This window comes from Hemicordylus capensis, chromosome 8, assembly GCF_027244095.1.
Source record: "Hemicordylus capensis ecotype Gifberg chromosome 8, rHemCap1.1.pri, whole genome shotgun sequence".
Taxonomy (NCBI): Eukaryota; Metazoa; Chordata; class Lepidosauria; order Squamata; family Cordylidae; genus Hemicordylus; species Hemicordylus capensis.
The window spans coordinates 181,291-192,360 of NC_069664.1; the positions used below are offsets into that span (position 1 = coordinate 181,291).

General features: G+C 57.3%; 1 protein-coding gene across 1 annotated transcript; it reads left to right on the forward strand.

The window, feature by feature from the left end:
- Positions 1 to 186: 186 nt before the first annotated feature.
- Positions 187 to 10,895, forward strand: DDX56 (DEAD-box helicase 56). Its single transcript, XM_053269503.1, has 14 exons — positions 187 to 3,172; positions 3,299 to 3,460; positions 3,560 to 3,720; positions 5,088 to 5,258; positions 6,091 to 6,181; positions 6,335 to 6,579; positions 6,958 to 7,098; positions 7,215 to 7,328; positions 7,890 to 7,984; positions 8,116 to 8,189; positions 8,595 to 8,684; positions 8,842 to 8,947; positions 9,152 to 9,231; positions 9,634 to 10,895. The coding sequence occupies exons 1-14, from the start codon at positions 3,113 to 3,115 to the stop codon at positions 9,697 to 9,699; spliced, it is 1,656 nt and encodes a 551-aa protein (XP_053125478.1). The 5' UTR covers positions 187 to 3,112; the 3' UTR covers positions 9,700 to 10,895.
- Positions 10,896 to 11,070: the final 175 nt, after the last annotated feature.

Sequence of the window (11,070 nt, forward strand, 5' to 3'; positions counted from 1 at the left end):
TCACTAAGAGTCGACACTGACTTGATGGCACTTAATCATGCAAGATAGAGGAGAAGGTTTCTCAGATGCATTTTCAGGGTAATGACAGTGGCTACAGGCTGAGTAAAGCATGCTGGATTCTTTCCAGCTCTCTGTGTGTTTTGATTAAGTGCTGTCAAGTCGGTGCCAACTCTTAGCAACCACATAGATAGATTCTCTCCAGGAAGATATGTCTTCAACTTGGCCTTTAAGGTCTCTCAGTGGTGCATTTATTGCTCTCATGATCGAGTCCACCTAGCTGCTGGTCATCCTCTTCTCTTTCCTTCCACTTTCCCCAGCATTATGGACTTCTCATGGGAGCTAAGTTTTTGCATAATGTGTCCTAAATATAGTTTGAGCCTGGTCATTTGTGCCTTGAGTGAAAATTCTGGATTGATTTGTTCTATGATCCATTGGTTTGTTTTCCTGGCTGTCCATGGTATCCTCAAAAGTCTTTTCCAGCACCAAAGTTCAAAAGCATCAATGCTTTTTCTATCTTGCTTCTTCAAAGTCCAGCTTTCGCATCCATAGAGAGTCATGGGGAAAACCACGGTCCGAACGATTCTAATATTGGTTTGTCCCCTTAGCTCTCCTTTGGCATCCCTTAATATACCAGTTCGAGGTTGGAACCTCCCTCTGAGTTCAAAGATCTTTTTGAAAACTTGCCTTTTCCCGCCATGTCTATTTCCATTCTCAAGGTCTTTACAAATGTTGTAGTATTGCTCCTTGTCTCTAACAGCTTTCTGAGATTCTCTATTAAGTTCCTTCCTGAGGTCATAGACTTTCTTGACTTTGGCTCCTTCTTTCCTCTTCTGGGCAATTTCCACCATCCGTTCTGACATACATTTTGCTTTCTTCTGTTTCTTGTTCTTTGGCAGTCTCTCTTCACATTCATCCTTAACAACTTCTTTGATTTCATTCTACAGTTCCTCTGGTTCCCTATCAATGAGGTTCAGAACTTCAAAGTGGTTCCTAATGTTCTCCTTGAAAATGGTGGGTACATTCTCAGGATCATATTGTGGAAGCTGGATAGCTTTGTTTTTCCACTTTAGCTTGACTTGGAACTTCCACATGAGCAGTTCATGATCTGTTCCACAATCGGCCCCCAGCCATGTCTTTCCTGTTATAACTGAGCTCTTCCACCTCCTTGCACCAACAATGTAATCAGTTTGATTTCTGTGTACTCCATCTGGTGATGTCCATGTGTATAGGCGCCACTTTGGTTGTTTGAAGAATGTGTTAGCAATGAAGAGATCATTGGCTTGGCAGGAATAAGTCATTCTCCTGCTTTGTTTCTATTTCCTAGGCCATACAGTCCGACTGTATTTTACTCCTTACCATTTCCAACTTTGGCGTTCCAGTCTCCACACAACACCACATCTTGCTTGCATGTTCTGTCAGTTTCAGACTGGACTTGAGCATAAAACTCATCAACTTCCTCTTCTGCATCAGTCGTTGGGGCATAGACTTGAAAAACTGTCATGTTAAAGGGTTGTCCATGAAATCTAACTGATATTAGTCAGTCACTGATCGCATTGTGCCCAAGTACTGTCATTGCGATCTCCTTCATGACTATGAAAGCAACACCCTTCCTTCATCATTTTTTGTTTCCTGTGTAGTAAAGTTTGATTTTCTGACTGAAGTAAATCCATTTTCCAGTCCATTTTAATTCACTGATGCCCAAGATGTCAATCTGTAGTCGATTCATTTCCTCTTTCACTGTGTTGAGCTTTGGATTTTTCCCCGCATGGCAAAATCAGCCGCTAGACATCCAAAAGGCTATGCCATAAAACACCATCAGTACTCTTGAGAGATCCTCCTCTGTTCCTCAGTAGCATGTTGAGTACCATCTGACCTGAGAGGAGATCTAATCTTGTGGTAGCAAGCCTGATTTGTCCCCTTAGCTAAGCAGGGTCTGCCCTGGTTGCATATGAAAAGGAGACTAGAAGTGTGAGCGCTGTAAGATATTCACCTCAGAGGATGGAGCCGCTCTGGGAAGAGGAGAAAGTTTCAAGTTCCCTCCCTGGCTTCTCCAAAATAGGGCTGAGAGGGATTCTTGCCTGCAACCTTGGAGAAGCCACTGCCAGTCTGTGAAGACAATACTGAGCTAGGTAGACCAATGGTCTGCCTCAGTATATAGCAGCTTCCTATTAGAGGTCCATCATCTGGCACTACATCGATAATCATTCTGTTTTGTCTGTCCATGTAGTTTTTTTGGTAGAACACAGGAGTGGTTTGCCATTGCCTTCTGTGCAGTATGAAATGATGCCTTTGTTATCACCAAAGTGATTGTCTGTCTCCAGCACCTCCCTGTATTGCCGCTGCTCAATATAGGTGCCTGCTTGCTTTAGCTGGGTAGTTGGGATGACCTTTGCACTTTGGGTGACGCGACTAGGAGGGGCCAGTGGGGAAATGCTTGACTGACAAGCAGAAAGTTGCCAGTTCAAATCCCTGCTGCTCCTATATCGGGCAGCAGCAATATAGGAAGATGCTGAAAAGCATAATCTACGGGAGGAGGCAATGGTAAACCTCTCTCTCCTGTATTCTACTAAAACAAACCACAGGACTCTGGGCGTGCCAGGAGTTGAAATCCACTTGATGTCACACTTTACCTTACTGGTAGTGTAGCTCCTGCTCCCGACAGACTTTGCTCCTCCTTACCAGGATCAACCCCCGTCTCGCCACAACCACGATGAGGCAACATAGCAGGGGCAGGCATTTTACAGCACTTAGAATTTGCTTTAATAAAGACCACGGTAATCTTTGCATTTCAGAGTTACTTTTGTTCAAAATTACACAAGCAACAACTTGTGGTGCTTTTCTGCAAAATTTGGATTTGTTTTCTTCCCTTTTGGAAGAGTTAAGAAAATCTTACAGGATTTATGAGTAGAAAAAGGAAAGCGCTTTCCTTTGATCACACGGAACATGCCCCGCTGCATTGGAGTTGCACCGATTACGAAAATCCAGGGCTGCGCTAAACATCTGCTACACCGGCGGCCCTCCCGCCAGCAGAGGGCGATAGCGGTGGCCTCGAGGGCGCCCTGCGCAAGCGCGCTTCTCCATTTCCGGCCGGGGCAGCGGCCAGGTGGTTGGCATGGCGGACGGCGCGGAGCTCAGCTTCGCCCAGCTGGGCCTCGACCCCCGGATCCTGCAGGTTGGGAGCCCGGGCAGCGCGGCGGCGGGGGGGGGGCTGCGGGGTGCCCTCCCCGCCTGGGCTGACGCCGGGCTCCCCCGCCCTCCCCTCTCTCTCTCTCTCTCTCTCTCTCCCCGCTCCGGGCAGGCGGTCTGCGAGCTGGGCTGGGCGCAGCCGACGCTGATCCAGGCGCGCGCGATCCCGCTGGCGCTGGAGGGCAAAGACGTGCTGGCGCGGGCCAAGACCGGCTCCGGGAAGACGGCCGCCTACGCGCTGCCCCTCCTGCAGCACCTCCTGCGGCGCAAGGCGGTGAGCAGGGCAGCCTCCCCGGGCGGGCGGGCGGGCGGGGCCCCTCACGACCCCCCCCCCCCCGACCCCCCCCCGCTCACCATCTCCTCCTCGTCCTAGTCCCCCACCGTGGCCGAGCAGGCCGTGCGGGGCCTCATCCTGGTGCCCACCAAGGAGCTGGGCCGGCAGGTGCTGCAGATGCTTCGGCAGCTGGCCGCCTACTGCGCCCGCGACCTGCGCCTCGTCGACATCTCTGGCCAGGCGGACTTCGCAGCCCAGCGGTGAGTGGGGGCTGCCCTGCAGCAGCAGCAGCCCCGCCCCCTCTCTGGCGCCGGTGTGGGCCGCGCAGGCCTCCTCGTTGTCTCCTCTCCCCCACCCCATTTTTCCATCCTGCGGCTGCATTGCACGTGGGGCTTGTTCTCGGGAGGGGCCAGCCATTGTAGGGCCCCAGAGCAGTGTCTCCAGGCTCTTCCACCACTGGGGATGTTGGGCTGGAAGGCAGAGCAAGGGGCAAGCCATTCCGAATGACGAGCAGTTGCATGACATTTCCTGGTCCTCAGAGCCTTTAGGCCTATTGTTCTGCCCTACTTGGATGCAGTGGTCTCCATCCTCCACCAGAGAGACGGAGCTACAAGTCAGGACTTCAAGAACATAAGAACAGCCCTGCTGGATCAGGCCCAAGGCCCATCCTGTTTCACACAGTGGCCCACCAGATGCCACTGGAAGCCACAGGCAGGAGTGGAGGGCATGTTTCCTCTCCTGCTGTTACTCCCCTGCAACTGGTACTCCGAGGCATCCTGCCTTTGAGGCTGGAGGTGGCCTGTAGTCCTCCAACTAGTAGCCAATGGCAGACCTCTCCTCCATATATTCCCCTTTCAAATCCTGCCCCTGTCCTCAACTCACTAGGTAGTTGAGGGTAAGCCTTTCTCTCTTTTGAAGAATGTAAGAACAACCTTGCTGTTCCAAGGTCTTTCTAGTCCAGCATCCTGTTTCCCATAGTGGCCCACCTAATGCTTCTGAGAAGCCCACAGACAAGAGATGGTGTGCCCCCTCTCCTGCCGTTGCTCCTCCTGCACCTGGGATTTAGCGGTATTCTGCCTCTGAGGCTGGAGGTGGCCTTTAGTCTAGCAGCCATTGGTCTCTGTGAACTTGTCTAAGCCCTTCTTAAAGCCATCCAGTTTGGTGCCTCAGGTGCTGTTTGGGAATCATAATCTCCTTCTTGGGAGAAGAAGTGATGGGAGATTGCAGTAAAATAATTCAGGGTGCTACATAAGTAACAAGTTCTGTACAGATCTTGAGTCTTTCTCTTAATGCTACACTGGTAAATGCGGTTTCAGGAACTTCTATGCTGGAAGTTCCATTATTGGGGGGGATGGGGGGTGGCATTTTGCTTCTGACTGCTCACTCTGGGTCTTTGTGAGCTGAGAGAATGAGTGATGTTGCCCCACAGACTAGCTAGTTTCTTCTTGTAAGAAAGCTGTGCTTGCTTCCAACAGGAAAAGTGCTAGCTGACAGGACTGGGACTCTGGGTATATTTCTGGGGTTGCCTTGTGGTCGCCTCCCTTCAGGGGTGGCCCTTGTGGCTTGGCAGAGACTTCACCCTCCCGTCCCTAACATGACCTGGACCCTCTTACATCTTGCCTCCCAGACCCCTCCTGATGGAGAAACCAGATGTGGTGGTGGGGACTCCGTCACGGGTCTTGGCTCACCTGCAGGCCCAGAACCTGAGCCTGCGGGACTCCCTGGAGATCCTGGTGATGGATGAAGCTGACCTGCTCTTCTCCTTTGGCTTTGAGGAAGACCTGAAGAGTTTGCTCTGGTGAGGCTGGAAGGGCTGTGGCTCTGCCTTCTGGGACTTACGGAAGAGCAGGGAGAGGGGCTCTCGGTGCCTATGGGAGGAGCCTCAGGCCTTCTGTCTGCCAAGGATTCCTATCCTGGGAGGAACCGGCTACTTCCCTGGCACTGGGCACGAGAGGCTCTCTTTCCTGTGCCTGCGGCTAAGGCGTTTGTTTGGGTGGCTCAGGCAGCAGATGGAGTGGTTGGCTCACCCTGTTCGCTCACTGCTTTTCCTTCAGCACCTCTTTGTAGGCTGCTGCCTTCTCTTGACGCCCGCTAGATGGGGCCGGAGTATCACGGCCACTCGTAATTGGGGGGAATTATGCATCTGTGGTCGCTAGGAGTCGACACCGGTTCGATGGCACGCCTTACTCTTATGAGAACTCTTGGGGATCAGCTCAGAATAGGCTATCGGTGCTACTTTGGCAGTGCACCACTGATAAGCAAACTTGTGCTGTTCCACTGTCTGGTTTTGTGTGGCTTTGTGGTACATGTTGATTTGGAGCCAAAAATGATCTAAGAGGAATCCAGGATTGAATCTAGTTCTCTCAAGCTGGGTGAAGAAACTACATTTGTCTGACCCAAAGAAGGTATCCAGTTCTGGGGATGCAGGAGAAAGAAACTCTGCCCTGAGAGCAGCGTTCTGGAGACTCGGGAGATGGCTCTGTCTGGGAGAGGAGGGAGGCCATTTGCCAGCCAGGGCCCCACGTGCCTTGGGAGTGGAGGTCTCCGCAGGGGGCTGGGCTGCTGTGCCTCCACCTCTGCTCCTGGGCTCTGACCCTCTCCTTCCTCCTGGGCGCCTGCTTCTTTCCCAGCCATCTGCCCCAGATCTACCAGAGCTTCCTGATGTCGGCCACTTTGAATGAGGACATTCAGGCGCTGAAGGAGCTGGTGCTGCACAACCCTGTAAGTGGGGTGGGGTCTCCTGGCCCATTGCTCACGGAGGCGAGGGAGCCGCCTTCCTTCCACATGCTGGCAGCTCCACGGCTGCCTTGGCCGCAAGGAGAGGCCCCTCCGCCACTGAGGCTGGGCTGCTCCCCGCTCTCGCCTCCTGCCCAGGTGACCCTCCGGCTGCAAGAGTCGCAGCTGCCCGACAGCTCCCAGCTGAGCCAGTTCCAGATCCAGTGCGAGACGGAGGAGGACAAGTTCCTGCTGCTCTATGCGCTGCTGAAGCTCGCTCTGCTGCGGGGCAAAGTCATCCTCTTTGTGGGCAGCATTGGCCGCTGCTACCGCCTCAAGCTCTTCCTGGAGCAGTTCAGCATCCCTGCCTGCGTGCTGAACTCGGAGTTGCCTGTTCAGTCCAGGTGAGCCTTGGCAGGGCGGCTGGGGGGCAGGTGGGGCGCGCCGCTGAGTGTCCTGGAGGGCGGGGAGCTGCAGCTGGAGGGCAGCCTTGACTCTCGGGGGGGGGGGCTGTGCGACGCCCTGTGCCCATCTGCGGGGGAGGCGGGGAGGGCTCTTGACGGGGCCTGGCCTTTTGCCCTCTGCTGGTGACTCGGGTGGCTTTGTAAATGGGCCGCCTGCTGCTGCTGCTGCTGCATCTTGGCAACGTCTTGTTTTTACAGCTTTGCGGTTTCACGGGTGGTGGTTGAAGGGTGAGGGTTACAAGCCTGTTAATCAAGGCAGCAAACGCACCCGGAGCCAGTGCAGCCAGGAGCTCACTGGCCTTCCTGGTTGGCTTCCAGGTGCCACATCATCAGTCAGTTCAACCGAGGCTTCTACGATTACATCGTCGCGACAGATGAGCACGACCTGGCAGAACCAGAAGGGCCGAGAGAAGGCGAGAGGAAGAGGAGGAGGAGGAGGAAGGGCAGCAAGGCAGAGAAGTCAGTTGGGCTTTGGGAGGGCCGCAGGAGGGGCCCCCGGGTGCCTCCTTTGTGGCTGGGAGGGAGCAGCAGCCTGGACCCCCCCTCAGAGTCTCCTCCCACTGCTCCCCTTCCAGGGGCAGAGACCAGGAGTACGGCGTCTCCCGCGGCATCGACTTCCAGAACGTCTCTGCTGTCCTCAACTTTGATCTCCCTCCATCAGTGGAGTCCTACATCCACCGAGCAGGCAGGTCAGCAGCCGCAACACGCACAGCTCCTCAGGAGGGAGAGCCCAGAGCTGAGAGGCAGGAAACCGGCTCTGAATGCAGAAGGCCTTGGATCCAGCCCTGCCCGAGAGCTGCTGCAGCCAGATCGACCAAGGGTCTGGCTCTCGGTCGGGGGGTGCGCCGTAGCTCAGGGGCAGAGGACAGAAGGTGCATCGTTCGGTCGCTGGCATCCCAAGGCAGGACCTTTCTCGGTCTGGAATCCCTGAGGTCTGCTGCCAGTCAGTGCCAGCGATACTGACCCAGACAGGGCCAGGGCCTGACTTGCTGGAGGACAGTGGAGGGGTGTGTGTGTGTGCATTTGGGGCCTGGTTTGAGGCTGAACGGTGGTGCCGAGCACTGGCCCCTCTCTGTCTGTGGCTGGCGGCAGCCTTGCTCTTCTGTGGGGCTGCTCGGGCCTGGCCCCATAGCCTCTGAGTGGCGCGTTCCCTGCTGGGGGCTCCAGGCTGCCAGCGCCCCCGCCCGTCCCTTGGCTCCCTGCACTGGCCTGATGCTTGTCCCCCCCGCCGCCACCTGCCTTCTCTACAGAACGGCCCGCGCTGACAACCCCGGCACCGCCCTGACGTTGGTCCTGCCCTCGGAGCGGGGCCCCCTGGCCAAGATTGAGGCTGCACTCACGGCCGGTAGGTGTGCTTTGGAAGAGGGCCCCCGGGAGGGAGAAGCGGCTGGACTCTGGGCCTGGTGCTGGCCACCGAGCGGCCCACTTGGGGTTGTTGCCCGGGGCAGGGGCCGACCATCCCCGTTTGTTCCCTAGAGAGCGGAGAGACCACCTTGCAGCCTTACCAGTTCCGGATGGAGGAGATTGAGGGCCTTCGCTACCGCTGCCAGGTCCGTGGCTGTGGGCTCGGGGCCCGCCGCTTCCTTGCCCAGGGAAGCAGCCCCGCTCTTGCGGCGAGGAGAGCTCGGAGGTCCCGCAAGGAGGGGCTGGTGCGGGGGAGAGCAGGCCGGCTTGCTTTAGGGTGGGGAAGGGGTCGCTGCTGGCAGCTGGAGGGGATCTGGCTGGTGGTGCCAGAGAGACCAAGTGGGGGCTGGAAAGCTCTCCTGTGTGGGGCGGGGGGGGGGCAACAGCCTCAGCAGGAGGGCACTCCTGTGTTCTGGCTGTCGGAGGTTGTGGGGTGGGGAGTAAGCTGCTGCCTCTGCTGGCCAAGCCACACACCCCCCCCCCCGCATGCTGCATTGCCAACAGTGCTGACTCCCCCCCACACCCCCACTTTCTTGCCTCCTTGCTCCCAGGATGCAATGCGGTCAGTCACCAAGCAGGCGATCAAAGAAGCGCGGCTCCGTGAGATCAAGGAGGAGCTGCTCAACTCCGAGAAGCTGAAGGTATCCTCCCCCCCCCACCCCCGGCTTGGACTGCAGGGTCCTCCCCCCCCAGCAGGTGTGGGGGCTTCTGGCCATGTGTGTTGCAGTGGGGGGGGGGTGCTGTCCCCAGGGCCAGCTGCTGAGGAGCTCTCCCGGACGCCCCGCCGTCTCTCCCCAGACCTACTTTGAGGACAACCCCCGAGACCTGGGCCTCCTGCGCCACGACCAGCCGCTCCACCCGGCCATCGTGAAGCCCCACCTGCGCAATGTGCCCGAGTACCTGGGTATGTTGGGGGTGGGGGGCAGGGCATGGGGGGGCGGGCTGCAGGAGGGAGCTGCCGTGGGCCTCAGTGGGCAGCTGTGGCTGAAGAGCAGGGAAGCGCTGGGGGGGTGGGGTGGAAAGGGCTCCCAGAGCGAGGGGGCCCTTGTGGGGAGGGCGTGCTCCTGCCCCCTCGTGGTCCAGCGGCCGCCTCTGCTCCTCTCCGCAGTGCCTCCCACCCTCCGAGCCGTTATTCAGCGCCGCCTCGGCCAGCGCAGGCGCCGGAAGCCTTTGCCCCCCAGAGCCAAGGTTTGTCTCTCTCTCCCACTGTTTTGAGGGGGCCTGGAAGCAAGGAGCCTCCCCGGCCCTTCCACCCCCAGGCCCCGGCGTGCCTCGTGCAGACTGTCCAGGGCCTGTAGTTTGCAGGCTGGGTCCAGCCTTGCCTACCTTGGAGAGCTGTTGTGATGGGGAGAAGTTTCCCGACCCCCGGAGCTCCTTCCCGGAAGAGCGTGGCCACCACAGGGGTGGGCCTTGGACTGGCTCTCCCCCTGTTTCTGGGGTGGAGATGCTGCTAGGCCAGGGGTGGCTTCAGCCCAGGGGTCCTCTGGAGCAAAGGGAGCACCTGCCGTGGGGCTGGCCAGTCTGTGTCGGGAGGGAAGGGGCTGCCGCCAGATGGACCCTGCCGGGGACTCACGCTGCTTCTCCCCACAGGGCCAGAGGAACCCACTCCGCAGCTTCAAGGGCACCAGGAAACAGAAGACAGGCGCTGGCCGCTAGCGGTGGACCCTGCAGGGACTTGCCAGAGCCACTGCCCCCCCACCCACCCACCCCAACCGGGACTGTCCCTCTTGCCGGGAAGGGCAGCTTCCGCAGACCATTGGGAGGGCGGGTGTGATGGTGGGAGGTCCTGCTGGCCACCCTTGTCTTCTCGGAGGAGAACGAAAGCGCTTGCACCTTGTCAAGTGCCGCCTGGGGTCACGGCCCAAACCTGCCCAGGGCTGGGGCGCCTGTTATGGCTGCCCTGAGAAGAAAACCCGCCAGCCCAACCAGTCCCTCCCCCACCCACAGGCACACTGCAGCGAGGGGTGGCCCTGAGCCCCGCTTCCTCCCCAGGCCCTGCCCTGCCCTGCCCTCTCCTGAGCTGCGCCCTTGGGGCCAAGGCAGGCAGGCGTGTGCCTGGTGGCCCCCTCTGACCCCCCCTCCTCCTCCTCCTCCGGGGAGGCATGAGGTGGTGCCCTGGCGCTGAGGCAGTGGACCTTGCTGCCCCCTGCCAGCCCGCCGATGGACTCTTGCCCCGGGGCTTAATCAGCAGCCCCAAGGCCAGGCTTGGGTTGTAAACCTTGAGGAGTCCGGATGATAAGAGGCTCTGGGCGGAGGCAGTGGCCTTATGTGACGCTGCAGGTGCAGGATCAGGCGAGGAGGCGGGCTCTGCAGGTCCTCCTAGGAGTGGCCCCAGAAAATCACTGCTGCCTCACGGTGGTTCGCATGCCTCTTGTGCATATCGCGGGCTGTGTGTACGTGATCCCCTGGAGGACAGAGGAGCCTGCAGCCCTCCTCCGCTGCAGATTAGGGAGGGCAGGGCAGGGAGGGGAGCGGCTCTCCTCCTCCTCCTCCTCCTCCTCCTCGCTTTGGAGTCTGCAAGCCAGAGCTGCAAAGGGACTTGATCAGGGCATCCTGCAGGGCTCTTAATTTAGTGATCTTTTATTTGCTTATTTCACGTACTTCTGTTCCTCCAGCACGCTTCTGGATGGCTTACAATAAAAATATAACATCCCCAGCAAAAGTATGAGCGACAGTAAAATGCAATAACACCATAAAACACCATAAAAGACAGAGCAGATATTCAAAACATACACAGCCACCTATATCAAAACTACTGTATTTGCCTGAATCCAAGTTTCTTGATATTAGAACTCGGGAGGTCTTAAATTCGGAGTCCTGTTCCTTTGGAGTAAATGGAAGTATAACTTGCATTCAACCTGTGTTTTTTTAAGGGGGTCATCTTAAATCCAGAGTTGTTACCAGAACTACAGTAACCTGCAAGCGGCCCTGTTGGATCAGGTCCAGGCTCCTCTCGCCCAGCATCCTATTTCCCAGAGTGGCCCACCAGATGCCTCTGGGGACCCCACAGGCAAGGGATTAAAAAGG